The 19,096-nt window shown below is 43.5% G+C and overlaps 1 protein-coding gene across 5 annotated transcripts in view; it reads right to left on the reverse strand.

Moving 5' to 3' along the window:
* TEKT1 (tektin 1) overlaps positions 1-16,610 on the reverse strand; it is a 37,529-nt gene extending 20,919 nt beyond the window's left edge. For 3 of the 5 annotated variants that reach the window (XM_066262961.1, XM_066262958.1, XM_066262962.1), the window contains exons 1-6: positions 16,488-16,610; positions 15,085-15,291; positions 9,921-10,086; positions 7,718-7,846; positions 6,823-6,966; positions 4,219-4,441 (exon numbers count right to left, since the gene is read on the reverse strand). In XM_066262961.1, the coding sequence (XP_066119058.1) occupies positions 4,219-4,441; positions 6,823-6,966; positions 7,718-7,846; positions 9,921-10,086; positions 15,085-15,274 (852 nt within the window). In that variant the 5' untranslated portion in view covers positions 15,275-15,291; positions 16,488-16,610. Of the gene's footprint in view, positions 1-4,218; positions 4,442-6,822; positions 6,967-7,717; positions 7,847-9,920; positions 10,087-15,084; positions 15,292-15,980; positions 16,031-16,487 lie in introns of those variants that run through there. The other 2 variants (XM_066262960.1, XM_066262959.1) reach the window with 2 other exon arrangements.
* Between the last annotated feature and the right edge of the window lie 2,486 nt (positions 16,611-19,096).

A 19,096-nucleotide genomic window follows, 5' to 3' on the forward strand; every position in this document is an offset into this window, starting at 1 on the left:
CTTTCATTTAGTGATACGTACGTAGGATTTCTCCAGGTCTTTTTGTGGCTTGATAGCTACTTCTTCATCACTGAATAATATTTCGTCGTATGAATGTAGCAGCTTGTTTATCCACTCATCTGTCAAAGGACATCTTGGTTGCTCCCAAGCTTTGGCAATTATGAATAAAGCTGCTAAACATTCATACGTAGATTTTTGTGGGACATAAGTTTTCAACACATTTGAGTAAATACCAAGGAGTAAGTTATTTGTATATGTTTAGTTTTGTAAGAAATTGCCAAACTGTCTTCCAACATGGCTGTACCATTTTGCATTCCCACCAACAATGAATGAGAACTCTTGTTGCTCCACATCGTTGCCAGCGTTTGGCATTGTCAATAGTTTGGATTTTCTATAAGTGTGTAGTGGTATCTTGCTGTCTTCATTTGCAATCCCTAATGACATATGATGTTATGCATCTTCTCATATGCTTAATAACCATCTGTAAATCTTCTTTGGTGAGGTGTCTGTTTAGATCTTTTGTCTATCATTTCATTGGGCTATTTGTTACCTTAAGGTTAAATTTTGAGAGTTCTTTGTATATTTTGTATAACAGTGCTTTATCTGTGGCTTGTCTTTATATTCTCATTTAAAAGAAATGGTTTTACATTTTTAAATACTTGAAAAAGTCAAAAGAAGAATAATACTGTGGATCCCGGTCGGGCACATGCGGGAGTCTGTCTGACTGTCTCTCCCTGTTTCCAGCTTCAGAAAAATGAAAAAAAAAAAAAAAAAGAATACTGTATGTCATCTTAAAATTATATAAAATTGAAATAGTAGTGTCCATAACACAGTTTCATTGTAATACAGCCACGCTCATTCATTTAAATATGGCTCCTTTTTCTTCATTGGAGAGGGGAGGGAGAGAAGGAGAGAGAGAGAGAGAGAGATGGAGAGAGAAGCATCAACTCATTGTTCCATTTAGTTGCGCGTTCACCAATTGCTTCTGATAGGTGCCCTCACCAGGGACCGAACTCACAACCTCGGTGTCCCAGGATAACACTATCCACTGAGCTACCAGGCCAGGGCCTATATATATATATATATATATATATATATATATATATATATATATGGCTGCTTTTAAACTACAACATCAAGATTAAGAAGTTGCAACAGACTGTGTAACAAAATGTTACACTCTCACTACTTTGCATTGCTGTCTGGAGTACTACAAGTCCCAATTACACAGTTCTAAGTTGACAGCTTTCCCAAGTGTCCCATGTATCACTAAGCAGTGACATCTTATTTTATTTTTTACTACCAGTATATACCCATCATGCTAAAACAAGAAAAGTGGGCTTCGTGTGTTGCACTTTTAAGGCACAGTGAAGTGTAGATTGTGGTAAAATTAGGTAGCGAAGCACTGTGTTTATTCTGCTCTGACACCATAGCTGTGCTGAAAGAACAGGACATACGCCGTAACCAGACTGTGTATCATCGTGACAGTCTCAACTCCCAGGGGAGCAAGGATCAGAAAAATTAGAAATTTTAAACAGAATATCTCACCACTACAGAATTTCTTCACAGAATTGAAAACAAGGCTGCAATCAAAGTAAGGTTCCAAGTGTCTCATTTGTTAGCCAAGCGATCAAAAAGCCATTTACCAATAGTGAGTTAGTTAAAACATGTTTGATGTGGCAGCTGAGGAAGGGTGTCCAGAGAACAAAATTGTTCGACTCCTCATCTTCCTTCAAGAATAGCTGCTTGAAGAGTTAAGGGCACTGGGAACAACATCAATAGTCAATTAAAAACACAAGGCACATGATTGTGGATGGTTTTCCTTTGCTCTTCGTGAGTTGGCAGGTGGTGTGATGCTGCTCAGCTGTTCATTCAAGAAATCAGGGCTGGGTTTGAAGTGACTAAAGAATCAGTCTCTAGGACTGGTCACGTGACATAACCACAGGCAAGGATGTTTTCAAAAAGTTGAGAAAACACTAATTCAATACAACTTAAAGTGGAAAACGCCAGGAAGTGTTACAGCTGATGACGGTGCATATATGTATAGAGCAGAAAACAGCTTAGTTGAACATATTTACAGAAGTTGAGGAAATGTAAGCTATTTAAAGCCTCTGGTTATTCACTGTATTAGTCATCAGAAAGTACTTCACAGAAAATAACTGAATCCATCGTGTGTCATTGAACCAGTATCGTCAACAGTGAACTTCATTAGTTCTCATGAATTTGATCATCATCAGTTCTGTGAATTTTTGTCGGAAATAAAAGCTGAATATCCTGACTTGCACTACTACTTAGCAGTTCAATGGTTTATCAGTGGTAAAATTTTCTTGTTTTTTTTAATTGATTTTAATTTACTGTGTTTACATAGATTCTAGTGTTGCCCCGAATGCATCCCCCTCCCCCATATTCCCCTCAACATCTCCCTTGCCCCCCGTCCCATAGTGCCCTTGTGACTTATTATATTTTTAGCTCAGGGCCAAGGCTGAATTTTTCTGAACAAGAACCACCACCCCCAACACCTGCTATCAAATACTCAATAGCTTTGCAAATTAATTTTTTGCTGCTGACTTAATATGTAATAATATATCTTAATGAATCCAACCTCAAATCACAAGGGAAGAGAGCACTTATATGCAAAGCTTAAACTGCAGTAAAGTCATTTCGACAACTAATGTGGTTAGAATCACAAGTCATATCAAGCTGCTTTGTGTACTTCCTGTGCTGTCAAAAGTTAAAACAAAAAGCAAGACCTCCACTCTCACACAGATGTGCAGCAGATAAATTTTCCAAGTCCCAGCAGTGGTTCTTTCTTTCTTTCTTTTTTTTTTTTTTGGAGTGGGGAAGAGACCTCAAAGTGAGTGCAAAGGAGTTTTCCATATTTCAAAATTCACTTAATTGTGCAATTGAAGAGCCTCTACCTAACCTTCAACAGCAAGTGATTAATGTGAAATATAAAGGCATGCTAAAAGGCCAGTATCAGGAGAAGGATCTACACAGGATTCTATAAATGCCTTCCAAGTGATGAATATGTTCAGTGAAAATCATGTGCTCGCAGACTGTTATCAGTACTTGGCAGTACCTATTTGAATGAAAGACATTTTCAAAGATGAAATATATATAATCTCATTACAGATCAGCATTCACAGATGAACATTTGCCACAGTATAACTTTGATTACATTCTGACTTGCCCTGCTCATTACTTAAATGAATCTTGTCTGACGATTACACTCTGGGTTCCAGGAGGGCGAGATAAGAATGCAGAGGAGGATAAGGCTTCGGGAGTCAAGCAGCCCTGGGCTCTAGCTCCAGGCTGCCAGCACGCACCTTGCCACCTGGGGTCTCTTCCGCTCTCTGTGCCTCACTTCCACCATCAGGAAAATGCAAGCGTTGGGTTACTGTTGCCATGTTCAAGATGAGACACAGGCTCAGAGAGCTCGAGGGGTCTGCATGAGTCACTCAGTCTGTCACTGGACTGGACTTGGGCCCACATATCTTCAGTCCAAATCCAACTTCTTGGATCTAAGTTCCATTAGACTCAACTTCTCAGTGTCCCTGAGTTTAGCCTGTGGGATGTTCAGATATGCTCAGGACCCGGGGTCCTTGCAGGTAAGGGAGGTATACTGGAGCAGGCTCACGTGGGCTCTGATGGTTAACTATTCAGGAACTTTGCCAGACCATTGTTAAATGGGTAGCTTGAAGTCAATTGTAATCAAAGTATTGACATCATGGAAACCTGCAAATTCTACAAATCAGGGACTTTTACTTATTTATGTATTTATTTACTTTTCCGAGAGCCAGCTTACCAGCACACCACTGGATAACTGAGCAGAACAACCAGCCAGCATCCCGAAGTTGCAGCTGGGTTTGGAGAAATAGGTTACATTCAACTCACAGAACTTCAGTCATAAACAATATTTGAGACCATATAGTCCATCTCCATATTTCACATCGGAGAAGGTGAGGCCCAGAGTAAGCAGATAGCCTGTTCTTTACAGCCAGGAGTGACAAAGGAGGCCCAGAGTGGAGCCTAGTCCCACTCCAGTCCCCCAAAACTCTAAGCCTGCTGCTAAGAAGGAGAGATGGGAATGAGGCCTACTTCTCAGTTAACCCAAAATGACAGGCGCAGAAGGCCAGCAGGCTGGCCCAGAGGACACTCCAGGTTTCCAGGATGAAACATTCTTAGCACACTCTCCCATGTTCCCCGCAGGGGCCTTACCTTGGCCAAATGAACAGCCAGCTTGTCCCTGGCATCCTTGGTCTCCTTCAGCCCGTTCTTGAACGCTGTGTCCACCACGTCGCATTGCTTGCGCAGGTCGTTGGCCGTCTGGGCCAGAACTCGGTCTACCAGGGTCTTCAGCATCAGGGAGTTGTTCCTCTGCTTGTCAGCCCTCTCCACGTTGGTGTTGGAGAAGTCCAACCAGTCTTCCAGACTCACAGAACTGAAACAGAGTCAGAGTCTGTGCATGTGTCCACAGAACATCTGGACTGGGAAGGAGGAGAAAGGGCGGGGACGAGCTCCCGGAAATGCACTGGAAGCTACCTTTCCCACCAGAAGCACCTAGAACATTTCCTATCTCCGGGCAGAGCGAGCAGTGGTCTGTCAGCGGCAAAAGCCATCGCTGTGAGGAAACCTACCTGCTCTGTGCCAAGCGCTGGGCTGGCACTTTACAGACATTATCTCACTTAAGCCTCATGATGGTCTAGTAAGCTAACTTTCATAACCCCCATTTTACAGATGAGGAAAACAGAGATTCAGAAAGCAGGAGTACCTTGGTCAAGATCACACACACAGGTAGAGTCAATTTGAGAATCCAAATAAATGATAATAGTAACAGATTATAACACACTGAATAAAATAGGAAACCACAAGTTCATACTGATATAAACTGCTAGTTTGATAAGGAACTGCTTTTATGTAACAGCACTCATGAATCTCAAAATAATGTTGACTGGAAGAAAACTGACACATAAAAATAGAGGGTATATGATGCTATTTCATACTCGTAAAAGCAGACACACCTCTGGGAAGTCAGGAATGTAGTGACCTCTGGGTGGAAAAGAGGGAGTAACGATTGAGAGGAAGCAGGCTGGGGTTTATATGGTGGTGGTAATACGTCATCTCTCTTGACCTGCTTGGCGGTTTCTGGGGACTGTTCACTGTGAGTAGCAGCCGCCTCTGAGATGGTCCAAGGACCCCCACCTCCTGACATTCACACCCTTGTGCAAATCCCTCTCCTTCAGTTGTGGGATGACCTCATCGACTCGTTTCTCACAAATAGAAATGATAAGATCCCTTTCTGGGATTAGGTTAAAAGGAGACTGTAGCCTGACCTGTGGTGGCGCAGTGGATAAAGCATCGACCTGGAAACGCTGAGGTCGCCGGTTCAAAACCCTGGGCTTGCCTGGTCAAGGCACATATGGGAGTTGATGCTTCCAGCTCCTCCCCTCCTTCTTTCTCTCTCTCTCTCTCTCCCTTTCTCTCTCCTCTCTAAAATGAATAATAAAAAAATTTAAAAACAAAAGGAGACTGTGGTTGTGTCTTGGTGCACTCTCTTCCTTGCTTCCCCTTAGATCATTCACTGTGGGGGAAGCCAGCCAACATGTCCCTAGAGAGCCAGTGGGGGGTAGGGGGAAAGGCTCACGTGGCATCGTCTGCCATAATCACAGCAGTCAGCCTGGAAGTGGGCCCCACTCCCAACTACTTAAGACCTCCTATAAGACCACAGCTCAGCAGATGGTGTGACTACAGCCTCATGTGACAGAAGCCCAAGGCATCAACTAAGCAACACGCCTGGGTTCCTGACCCACAGAAACTGGGAGATATTACAGGTTTCTCATTTTAAGCTGCTAAGTTTTGGGGTAACTGGTTATACAGCAAAAGATACACAAGATAATTAAATTGTGTTTATTATTTGTGTATTTTTCTATATGTATGGTTCACCTCAAAAAGGTTTAAAAAAATTTTTTTTTGTTTTTTTAGCACTTTAATTTTATTTATTTATTTATTTATTTATTTTGTGACAGAGAGAGGGACAGACAGGAAGGGAGAGAGATGAGAAGCATCAATTCTTCATTGTGACACCTTAGTTGTTCGTTGTTTTCTCATATGTGCCTTGACTGGGGGGCTACAGCAGACCAAGTGACCCTTTGCTCAAGCCAGCGACCTTGGGCCCTAGCTGGTGAGCCTTGCTCAAACCAGATAAGCCCGCGCTCAAGCTGGCGACTTCGGGGTCTCGTACCTGGGTCCTCCACATCCCAATCCGACGCTTTATCCACTGCGCCACCGCCTGGTCAGGTAGTTTAAAAATTTTGAGGTGAGTCTGTGCTACAATATTAACTGGAAAACGTAAGTCAGATATTATAGAAAAGGTACATAGTATTATCCCATTTTTTGTAAACAAAGCAAAATTTGTGTGTGTGAGTGTGTATATATGTTTGTATGAAAAGACAGATAACAGTGATTATCCCTGGGGTAAGAATATAAGGGGATAAAGGAAGATTATTAACATGCTCTTTGTACAGTTTTAGATTCTTTTACTTGTTGAAAACACAAATAGGTAAAAGAACACATTTTAAATGTTTAAAAATTTTATATCAGACTTTCTTAAAGTGGGGCCCAACCTGGAGGACGAAGGAGCCCCTGGCCCTGCTCTCAGGGTAGTCACCGCTCAGCATCCCCCTCTGCCCCAGGATCGCCCGCCCAGCTCCCGGCCTGCTGCCAGGACAGCGTGCGGTCCGGCCTGCCTGTGGGGGGCACTGGGCGCTACACCGCAGGGAGGAAGACAGCAGGGCCAGGCCGGCAGTCAGGGACCCCACTCACTTTGGTTCAACCCTCACGACGTTCTCAGAATATCTGATGTTTGGCGAGTTGTTGTTGAGTGAGAAGCAGGTATCATCAATGGTCAGGGCCACAAACTTGTCTTTCAAATCCTTTTCAAGATTGTACTTTGCAGAGCGGTTCAGCCTGAAGGGAGAAGGTAAAGATTTCTCCCTCTGGAATGCCCAGGTGCCACTTACAGTTTCTTGGGAGACCCTGGAAAATGAAGCTACAGCCAGGACTAGTACAGGACGGCAGCACTGCCTCCCTACCTCCCATCATCAAACCACCCTCCCCCACACACATATCAATTAAATGCTTAGTGACCAATTAATGTAACCAAGCCTCCCTCCAAGTGTGACATTTTCTGTTGTCGCCATTGTGGCACACACTATGAGAGAGGTCAGTTCTGGCAAAAAACAGCTCCAGTGCCCCTCCAGTTTATAATCAGAGCTGAAATCCCACCCCGTCCCCACCTGCCACCAGAGGATGACTGTCAGGTACGAGAGGTTGTCAAGCCCAGTGGTTTACAGCTTTTTCTACTTTAGGGACCAGTGAAAACAGGAGAATGATTTCAGGGACCACTGAGGCAGAAATCACCCTGAGCATAAGCAAATTCCACCAAGATCATTCAGTCTGTAATCTTCCTACAATATCACGGTGGTTCAACTCTTTCACGGACTGGCATGAAATTTCTGGTGGACCAGCACTGCCCTACAGACTGGCAGTTGAAAAACAGGCCTCATTCTCAATGTTCCCAAGCCACCTCAGGTCATGGAAAGTGCTTGTAGGAATATTAAACTCCATTCTTTCTATGCCCTGGAGCCCAGACTTTGTGGGTATTGTCTTTTCTAGATACGCCCAGTGAAGATGTGAAGGTGGCCCCAAACGGTCACACCTGATCTGCTCTGTCGTCTCCTCCAGGCTGCGAGTCAACAGGGCCATCACCCCCCGGATGATCTCAGCCTCCTTTAGTAGCTCCTGCTCCACTTCATCATGCACCAGGTCAATGCCGACTCGCTTCTCCCTGACCAGAGAAAGGCAGCACGTCATCCAACTTGTGGAGGTAGGCAACTCGGTATTTGCTAACATCTGGACATTTAATCTGGACATCTGATTTGAGAAGCACCCAAACTGTCTAGATGACATGGTTGGGGATGTACACTAGTTGGTGTCTTTGAGCCTTGAAAAAAAAATCTAAAGTGCAATGAAGAAAAATTGATCAATGACTGGCCACTTAGTCTGAAAAATGCCCCCTCAATTTAAACATCAGTTCTTACCCATTTAGTGAAAACATTTATTTTGGCTTAGAGTTTCAAACAATTATGTTTCCTTCCTTCCTTGATCCTAGTTCCGTTTCTTGACAAGGATTTGGATCTAGAAAGATGCTTCATAATAATAATAATAATTCCAACAGTAATATTACCCCCACCACTGAGCACTAGCTATGTGACAGGCCTTATGCTGAGCTTCTCATATGAATGTTCTCCATCAGCCCTTTCAAGTACAGGTGAGGAAATTGCGTGTCAGGGAGGTTAAGTCACAGAATTGGGTGTTCCAGATGTTTTTAACCACTATGCTGTTACTCCCAAAACTGACCAGCACTGCCTGATGTTTTGTTCTTTTCTCCCCTGCATGATAGTGCTTGGGAGAAAGGCCCCACCACTCACCAGCTGTGTGGCCTTAGGCACGCTGTATTATTTGTCTGTGCCTTGGTTTCCTCTCCTGTGAAATGTGTATAAAATTAGTACTTCATAAGGTGTGGTAAGGAACCGATGAGATATAAAAGCAGAAAGCAGTACTAGGCACATGATAGCACGTACTCAATCAATTCAGCAACATCGCCTTCTAATTGCCCTGAGGTGCAGACTTGAACTGACTGGATGTTGGCCTCTTCAATGACGATCTTGTCTTTGCTTCACAAATGCTCTAAATCTGGCTGGGGAGATTGCTGCCTAGCTGCTGCAGAGGGAACGAGGCTTTCCAGGAAGAGGGCACAGTGTGGACAGAGCCATGGTGTGTTTGGAAAACTGCAAGTAGCTCAGCGCACCTAAGCACATCCCACCGCTGAGGCTGAGGAACGGGCCTGGAGAGGTCAGGGTGGGCCCAGTCACGCTGAACCTTGTTTGCCAGGCTAAGAACTTTGAACTTTATCTTGAATATTTTAGGGTATGTATGGGGTTACAATTTTTAAGAAAGTTTTTAATGCATGAGGGTGACCTATAAAAATGCACATTCAGAAAGGTTCACTCAACAGCCAATGTGGAGGATGCACTGGATTGGAGGGGGCTAAGCTGGTAGGGAGGAGACCTGTTCAGATGCGTCATCTAGGACTGTGACAGGGAACAGGTCTGGAAATCACCATTAGCCCACAGTAGAGATAATCATCCTACTCACAGGACTCATGGAAAAGAAATTATAATAAAAAGTTATGTTTGTTTGCACAGTGCTCTCTGGACTAAGTGCTTCTTTGTGACTCTTTGTATAGGAGCAATTTTTTGTCTTCTAGTAACTGTAGTATCTGCTGTGCCTGCCTAAACTAAAGACTACCATCCCCTAGTTTCTAGTGTTGTGGCATGTGACTAAGTTCTGGTCAACAGGACGCAAGCAGACATGGTGAATGCCAGACCCTAATTATTCCTTCTCGCTGGAATGTAGACATAAAGGCTGACATCTTGAATCACCAGGTAACCTTAGGAGTGAAAGCCATGCACCGTGGAGCAACAAGATAGAAAAAACCCGGAGCCCTGACACTGTGGCACACCATGCCAACCCTGAACTATCTCCAGACTTCTTAAATATGAGAGAGAAAGAAACCATCTTATTTCAGTTCCGTGTTATTTTGCGGTTTTCTGATTACCCACAGCCAAACCTAGTCCTAACTTATACTTAAATTAGTCAAGAGCAGAGTTTAGACATGAAGCCAGTCTAGTGCTCCTTCCACTTCCCAGCACCACGGGCATGCCGAGATAATTTCAGGCTCTAAAACAACACATGCTCGTTTGCCTCCTCCTAAGCCGCCACCTAGCACAGTCAGCTTTCACCACCCAGCATTTCACTCCTCACAACAGATGATTCACAGAAGGAGCCTTCCCTTCTACCTGTATTCCAGGCACCTCTGAGTGATGTGCAAGGGCTCCTTCAAACTCTCCAGGGCTCTCTCCAGTCTGGTCTGATATGTGAGTAGATCTTCGGTCAAATACACAAGCTGCTCGAGTTTGTCGTCTAACTCTTTCTTCCAGAATCTGACTTCCTCAAGCCTCTGTTCTGAGCACACAGAGAAGTTATGGCAGGGTTAATCTAATCCCAATGCAACCAACTTCTGGATTAGAAACTTGAAGACTATTGCAAAAACTACATGAGATATGTTATTTTCTTCTTAGAGCTTCTTAGGGAGGGAAGGAGGGAGGGTGGGAAGGAAAATCTTTCTTCTTACATTCAATATCAAATTAACCCAAAGATCATTCTATACTCATTGACTCTTAATTCTTCAATGTCCACCGTTCTTAATAACTTGTTTTTTTTTTATCAAAGATATAAATGTATATTGCTTGAAAAGTCAATTCGTATTACAAGTATTACAATTCTCTGACAGATCCCTACTCACAACCACTTTCTGGAAGAAAACAGTAATCACTTTGAGTATTTCTTCTGACATTTGCTTACACTGCTGTATATTCATTATCAGTTTGAATATTATCTATCGATTTCCTATGATGAAAGGTATGGATTTATTTGCTCTTACACAACTTTCACAACATACTTCTACTCTTTCCATCTCCCCAATATAGTTGTATCATCATTTTGTTAAGTAATAAGCTAATGCTTGTTGGTATTATTGTAAACATGCAAATGTTATATATACCTGAACCATATAGTATGCTGTGATAAATTTCTTTCCTTGTACAACTTTTTGTTTTGAGGGAATTAATAACTGTATTTTTGCTTTACTTTCTATATATTTATTACTAATTTTTCTTCAAACTTTCTAACAGAACTAGCAGTTCTCCTTATCTGCAGTTATGCTTTCTATGGTGTTAGTTACCTGTGGTCCACTGAGGTCTGAAAATAAATGGAAAATTCCAGAAAAAAATAATTCATAAGTTTGAAATTGTGCACTGTTCTGAAATCTCGTACCTTCTCACTCTGTCCCACCTGGAACATGAATCATACCTTTTTCCAGCATATCCAAACCATATACACTACAGCCTGACCAGGCGGTGGCACAGTGGATAGAGCATTGGACTAGGATGTGAAGGACCCAGGTTCGAAACCCCGAGGTCACTGGCTTGAGCACGGGCTCATCGGTCTGGGCAAGGCTCATTAGCTTGAGCCCAAGGTCGCTGGCTTGAGCAAGGGGTCACTCGCTCTGCTTTAGCCCCCCAGTCAAGGCACATATGAGAAAGCAATCAATAAACAACTAAGGTGCCACGATTAAGAATTGATGCTTCTCATCTCTCTCCCTTCCTGTCTGTCGTCCCTCTCTGTCCCTCTCTCTGTCAAAAAAAACAACAACAACAACAAAAAAAAAAACCAAACAAACTTGTATATACTACACTACAGTTAGTTACTGAGGAGCCATCTTCGTTATCAGATTGACTGTTGCAGTATCACAGTGCTATGTTCAAGTTACTCTTATTTGACTTAATAATGGCCCAATACACAAGAGTAGTGATACTGGCCATTTGGATATGCCAAGAAAAAGTCTTAAAGTGCTTCCTTTTGGTGAAAAGGTATGTATGGCCCTGGCTGGATGGCTCAGTTGGTTAAAGCATCCTCTAACCAGAAGTTGCCAGTTCGATCCCCAGTCAGGGCACATACAGGAATTAATTGATGTTCCTGTTTTTCTCTCTCTCTCCCTTCCTCTGTCACTAAAATCAATAAATAAAAGTTTTTAAAAAAAGGTATGTATGTATGGGATAAACAAAGCATATGTGTAGTGTTAAGTACCATTCACAGTTTTAAGCATCCACTGGGAGTGTAGGGACATATAACTATCCTCTCAATATTCAAACCCATCAAGTACATATTAATTTTGTCTCCGTAATAGAGACCTCTCTCCAATAGTGTTCTCTCCTCCTGCTCCAATCTCTAGTTGGATGTACAGCTATCATCACCATCATTTCAGGAATTCCATTCACTTTCTCATGTGTTGGAGCCCACTGTCCCAGATTTCATTTCTTCCTTTTTCTTGGTTTCCTTCTTCAATATGCTGAAACACATCCTTTAGAAACTTCCTAAGAAGTGGATAATGTGAAGTAAAATTATTGAAACCTTGGAAGTCCAAAATGCCTTTATTCTACCTTCATTTGATTATATTTGTCCATGTATAGATTTATAAGTTGTAAATAATAATCATGTAGAATTTTGATGGCATTACTTCATTTCCTTCTAGTTTCCAAAGTTTCTGTTGAGGAGTCTGATTCCAGATTCTTTATATGTGACCTGAAAAGCTTTCAGAAATTTCTTCTCTATGTTCCTAGTGCCCTAAAATTTCACACTGGTATCAACCTTATTCATTTATTATGCCAGATACGAGGCATGGCCTTTTCATCTGTAAACCTAGATCCTTTGGTTTTAGAAATGTTTTTGTATTCTCTCATGAATGATTTCTTTTTCATTTTCTCTGTGTTCTTTCTTGAACTCCTATTAGATATGTAGCCTCCCAGATGGATCCTCTCATTTTCTTACCATCTCTATCCTGTTACCTATCTGTCTTTTTTATTCTATTGATACTTCCTAGAGATTCTTCAACTTTATCTTTCGAACATTCCTTTGATTTTTAAAAATGGTCTGCTCTCTGCTTGACTGGTGGTGGCACAGTGAATAGAGCATAGACCTGGGACACTAAGGTTCCAGGTTTGAAACCCCAAGGTCACGAGCTTGAGTACAGGCTCACCAGCTTGAGCACGGGGTCATGGACACGCTCAAAGGTCGCTAGCTTGAGCCCAAGATTGCTAGCTTGAGAAGAGGTCACTGGCTTGGCTGGAGCCCCCAGCAAGGCACATAAGAGAAGCAATCAATAACAACTATAGTGAAGCAGCTATAAGTCCATACTTATCTCTCTCTCTCTCTCTCTCGCCTCCCTTCCCCCCTCAAAATCAATTTTAAAAATGGGTCTTTTGGCCCTGGCCGGTTGGCTCAGCGGTAGAGCGTTGGCCTAGCGTCCGGAGGACCCGGTTCGATTCCCGGCCAGGGCACACAGGAGAAGCGCCCATTTGCTTCTCCACCCCTCCTCCGCGCCTTCCTCTCTGTCTCTCTCTTCCCCTCCCGCAGCCAAGGCTCCATTGGAGCAAAGATGGCCCGGGCGCTGGGGATGGCTCTGTGGCCTCTGCCTCAGGCGCTAAAGTGGCTCTGGTCGCAACATGGCGAAGCCCAGGATGGGCAGAGCATCGCCCCCTGGTGGGCAGAGCGTCGCCCCCTGGTGGGCGTGCCGGGTGGATCCCGGTCGGGCGCATGTGGGAGTCTGTCTGACTGTCTCTGCCTGTTTCCAGCTTCAGAAAAATGCAAAAAAAAAAAAAAAAAAAAAGTCTTTTAATCTACAGTAAATGTCTTCCAGCTTTGTTCTTCAAGATAGCCACGTCTATAGATAGCATTTCTATATGAATTTTAGAAGCAGTTTGCCAATTTATTAAAAAAAAATAAAAACTCTGCTGATATTTTCATTGGCATTGCATTGAATCTACATAATTTCTTCAACTTCTTCCAATAAGTTTGTATTTTTTCAGTGTAGAACTCTTGCACATCTTTTATTAGGTTAATTCCTAGATGGCTAATGTTTTATAATGTCATGCTAAGTGGCTGATTTTTAAAATCAGTTAATGAATCGATGAAGTTTCAGACCTCGAAAATTTTGTTCTCATGCCTACTGAAACACAATTATTGTGAAAAATGAATGATATATCCTCATTTTTTTTAAGTGAGAGGAGGGGAGATAGAGAGACAGACTCCTGCATGTGCCCCAACTGAAATCCACCCGGCAACCCGGTCTAGGCTGATTTTGGAATCAACCAAGCTATTTTTAGCACCTGAGACTGATGTGCTGGGCCCAACTGGAGCTATCCTCAGCACCCAGGCCGATACTTGAACCAATCCAGCCACTAGCTGTGGGAGGTGGGGAGGGGGAGAAGCAGATTGTCATCACTTCCCAGTATGCTCTGACTCAGATTGAACCCAGGACATCTGCATACCAGACTCATGCTCTATCCACTGAGCCAACCAGCCAGGGCAGATGGATCCTCATTTTTAACACCTATTTCTTTGTACAATTATTTAGAACAGGCCTGCCTATAGGCTGGTAGGGGTAAGGATCAATGCATCAGGAGAAGCCTAATATCTAACATTACTGAACTGAAGAAGCTTTGGCTTATTGAAACACTAGCTACCCTTAGACCAGGTTTTATTCACAGGTGTTTTTATATCCTGCCCAATGTTAGAAATATATTAAATTAGTTGCCAACATTTTTAAAGTGGGTAAATTTTCAGCTTTCCAGATTTTTGTTTTTAAAAAGTCAGAGAATTTGGCAACACTGGGCCAATAACCTCCTGGGGAAAAAATGGTTGAAATTGAGTAGCAGCTACCTCCTTAGTTGGAGCACATGTTCTCCACGTCACCATCCCCGCCATTTCCTATTATCTCAAGGGGTCTTATTCAACTCCCTATGCTACCTGCCCAATCCTTATAGACACTTGAGTATGTAAATTCTGGTACGTATATCATTTTTTGGCATGTGGGAAGTTTTATGTTTATATTTGTTTATTTATTTAAGGGCATTGCCCTTTAAATAGTGTCTTTTAAGAATGGAATTGCCAAAAGAAAATTACCCTTCTTTTAAGAATCAGCTCAAATATTTCTCTAGAAAGTCTTTCCCATTCTTCTACATTTTTACCCCTCAACCCAGCACCTACCTGGTTATAGTCTCATTATTAATGTTTGTATCTTTTGCCTTCTTGAACCAGGGACCCCTAAAAGTAGACTCTGATCATACCATATGATATTCCCAGTACTTAGTTCATAGATGCTCTTAGATGCTTAATGTATATCAAATCAATAAGTGAATAAATCAAAGATGACGGATGGGTTAAAATCATCTATCTTGGGGCTGTGAACTTAGACATAGAACCTAGAGAATATACATGTTTTTCCCCAATAGTTCAAGGTAATATATTGCTACTCCTGCAGATGCATAATGCAAATGACAGTATAGCTAAACCTTAACAGTTCATCAGAACATGTTCACACGTACACTAAGTACATTGTCTTACCTAGTTTCTTGTTCACATCACTCTGGGATTTCCTGGTGCTCTTTTCAATTTCATCCACAAGCCTCTGGCTTTCTGCCACCAGGCATTCAGACCGGGACCTTTGGGCCTCCGCTCTGTGGTACTGGTTCTTGTTAGCAATGTGCCACTCCGAGGGCAGGAATTTGGGTGGAGGTTGTAGTAGTTTGGCCATTTGAGGTTTCCAAAGTCCTGATTAAAGGCAGACTTCCTTTAGATGAACTGAAAGCAATTTGTCCTTTCTTTAAATGTCAATTTTTATTATGTGATGTCCATACCAAAATAGTGCATAACCAGTACTCTGTACACAGAGTGAACATATCTGTGTAGCCAGCATGCAGATCAAGAAATAGCATTACCAGCACCTCAAACCTCTTTCCAGTCATATTCTGCATTCCCACCCCCACAGGGTAACCACTATCCTGATTTTTTAACACTATAAATTAGTTCCGTTGTTTTTGAACTTTATATAAATGGAATCATACAGTATGTACTCTTCTGTCTCTGACTTCTTTCACTCAGCATTACGTTGGTAAAATTCATCCACACTGTGTAGTTTGTTCGTTCTCATTACTGTGTAGTATATCATTGTATAAATACACCAAAATTTATCCCTCTTTTCTACTGTTTATGGATATTTGGATTGTTTCCAGTTTGGGGCCTATCAGGAGAATGCTATGAAGATTCTCATGCATGTCTTTTGGTGAATACATTCATGCATTTTTATGACTTTTTAGAATTGCTGTGTCATAAAGGCAGTGGTTCACTGGACACTGACAGATGGCTCCAGACATGTTTTCTTTCAAAAATAAACGGATTATTTGTAAACTGGCTACTGGGTATTAGGCCTATTTAGGAGATAAAAGAATCTAAAAACTTACCGTGACAAAGGAGAACCAGGAGGGGGACGCATGAGAAGGCAGCAGGCAAGAAGCCAGCAGCAACAGCAAAACTAAAATTTCCCCACCTCATCTGCACACAGCTCTGGTTGGCAGTGAGAACAGTCTTCCTCAGACAGGCAGAAAATCTGCCCCACCGCATCCCTTCCCAAACATCTGAGCTGCTGACCTTAGGGATCTCTGAAGCCCTTCATACACGCAAGGATGGAACCTGGCCAGATCTTGACCAGGCTGAGCACCCCAGGGGACTCAGCCCCAGTAGACAACATGGAGACTCCCCATTTCTTCCTAGTCCAAGCCCTCCTACAGCCTCTCCCAAGTCTGAGTATGGCATTCAAATTTAACACAAGATTCCTGAATAAAGCTGAGTAGCCTCCAGAGAAATCAAAATTAGATCTAAATTAGGGCTGAATACCACGGGAACAAAGCTTTGAGTAGGGCTGAGGGCTGCAGTTAGAGTTTGATGGAGTGGGGCTGAGATGTACTTACCTCAGCGCCACAAAGAACAACTAAACCAGCTCAAGATGGGAGCCTCCTAATCCCACTGGAACTGCCGGCTCTTGCAGAACAGGAATGTAAACAATGCAGTCTCCATGGCAACCAGTGACGCGTCACCAGAGAGAACGGGGCGGGGTCCGCCACGAAGCCGCGCCTCTGGAAGGCTCTGCGCAGGCGTGAATTCTACAGGCCCCAGTGCTGGAGATACAGGGGTGTGGCCTGGGAGCCGCAGCGCCAGGTGCTTGGCCATCTCAATTTATTACGAAGACTCGGGACACCAAGCAGGAGACAGCGGCCAAAAGTTCAAGCAGGGAGTCAGGAGGCCTAACTAGCCACCGCCCGGCCGCGGGCTGGGTTACCTCGGGCAGCGCTGCTCCCGTGGGTCTCGGACTCCCCAAGTGCACAATGGGGTTGGGCTGGATGATGCCTCAAGTGTCCTCTCAAGGGCGTGCAGACACGAGACCACTAAGCCCCAGAGCTGGAGCTGCAGGGAGTAGACGAGGGAGATTTCTAGAGTTGCCACGACGGGGAGGGGAAAAGGAGAAGGTGGGAGGAGGTGCTGGGTCCCAGGGCCCCAGCCTGGCCCCTCGGAGAACGGCTGTGTCCCACTCGGGTTGATGATCAGACCCAGAGCTAGGAGTTAGAAGTAGATTCTCCATCTATAAAATTAGGGATGTGCACGTAAAGCAACGTCCAATCTTATAAATATGAGTTTATTTGAGCCAAACTTTTGACAATTGCCGGGAAGCAAAGTGTCAACGAATTGAGAAAGTGCCCTGGAAAATGGCGGTTTCACCATTTATTTTATACATCAGAGTCAAAGGGGAAGACACAAGGGAGTTACATGAAATTGGTGATAGATTAGATCAGGAGTCGAGAACCTCTGGCTTGCGAGCCAGATGTGGCTTTTTTGATGGCTGCATCTGGCTTGCAGACAACTCTTTAATAAATAAAAATAAAAATAAAATAAAAAAAGTTAAAAATGTAAAACATTCTCAAGTATTACAATCCATTCATTTCCTACTGCTCATGTTCATGGTTGCGGGTGGCTGGAGCCAATCACAGCTGTCCTCTGGGACAACACCAAATTTTTATTGGATAATGCGGAGGTACACGGGTCGTTGTATGGCTCTCACGGAATTACATTTTAAAATATGTGGCGTTCATGGCTATCTCAGCCAAAAAGGTTCCCGACCCCTGAATTAGGGAGGCAGGAGAAGGCCTCTGGGATTGGATAAAAGTGAAAACGTAAATGTTGTTGAAATGTTTACATAGGAACAGGACAGTTAACAGTTAATGGTTCACATAACAATAACAATGAGGGGTCTGTGACTTCTGCTCTGGTAGGATGTCTGGCCTGAAGGAGAAGGAAGATGATCTTTACATTCCAAAGGCATGTTATCAGGTGCATTATCGTAGATGCAAAAGACAGCAGACAGGCTTGAGTAAAAGCAAACATTGACCTTTGTTTAGAGAAAGTTCTTCCCTAGGACAGGGCTACCTACCATAAACCGCTTTTAGTTAAAAAGGTTTGATTTAGACTATCCTGTGTTTACCTTAGTTCCCTGAGTTCACAAGGCCATTGACTGAGCTTGTCAGGTTCAGTTTGGGCCACATCTTGATTTATTTAAAAAAAATTTTTTTTCATCCACAGCGAACAGAAGCTCCCACAATAACAGCATCATGCTCGAATATGTTCTTTATGGTTGTAGTACTGGTAAAGTACTAATGTGTAAAAACTAAAGGAAATACCCAGTGAGAAGGAGGGGGATTGGGAACGCTTACCTGGGTCCCCGTCCACACAAAAAGCGTGTATTCAAACTTCCCGCGCATATAGTGGCTACGTCACCAGACACCAGCCAGTGGAAAGCAAGTTTGCTCCGAAGTCGACCAATTGGAGGAGGGTTTGCTCCTAAAGGCCCGCCCCCTGCGTCTGGCAGGCAGTTAAAAGCGTCTTGGAGCATCGCCGTGCTTCGTGAATATTAAACACTACGGCCGTCCAATAGCGTTAGGAGGAGCTTGTATTGTATAATCATATACCCCGCCCCTGAGAGGAGTAGCTACTTAAGGAGCGCGGTTAGGCTGACTCCCACCGCGCGGAGTAGTACCCAGTCCTGGCTCTCTAGTCGGGCTTTAGCTGTCCCTGCCGGGATTTCCCGTCTTGGGCGTCTTGCCTCAGTAATGATTTAGCACGGACGCCTAAAGAAAGTGATCCAGCTCCCGTGTGTGCGGAGCCAGCGGGCTCAGTCAATGGTCAGTGCCTGCGAGCCGGCCGGCGGGGGACGTCCTGTTCTACTTAGGAGATTAGGGGTGGCAGGCTGCTGGCGCGAGCCAACCCAAAATGACCTCGGTAGTTTCCTGAGCAGGACCTGCCTTGGAAGCCAGACCAAGGGTTCGCCTCCCAGTTTAAAGAAGGGGAAATTTCTTGGAACTGTTGGAAGCATGATGGGATTAGCAAAAGTACATTAAATTAGCTATGTGATAGTCATAGGTCACCACTGTATTTTGTATCAGTATGCGAATTTAATCTTCCCTCACCGCTATAGGGGGGGGGGGGTAAGAAGAGGATAGAAAACCTTGAGACCCTCCACTCAAGAGCT

Source organism: Saccopteryx bilineata, chromosome 2 (assembly GCF_036850765.1).
Source record: "Saccopteryx bilineata isolate mSacBil1 chromosome 2, mSacBil1_pri_phased_curated, whole genome shotgun sequence".
NCBI classification, from domain to species: domain Eukaryota; kingdom Metazoa; phylum Chordata; class Mammalia; order Chiroptera; family Emballonuridae; genus Saccopteryx; species Saccopteryx bilineata.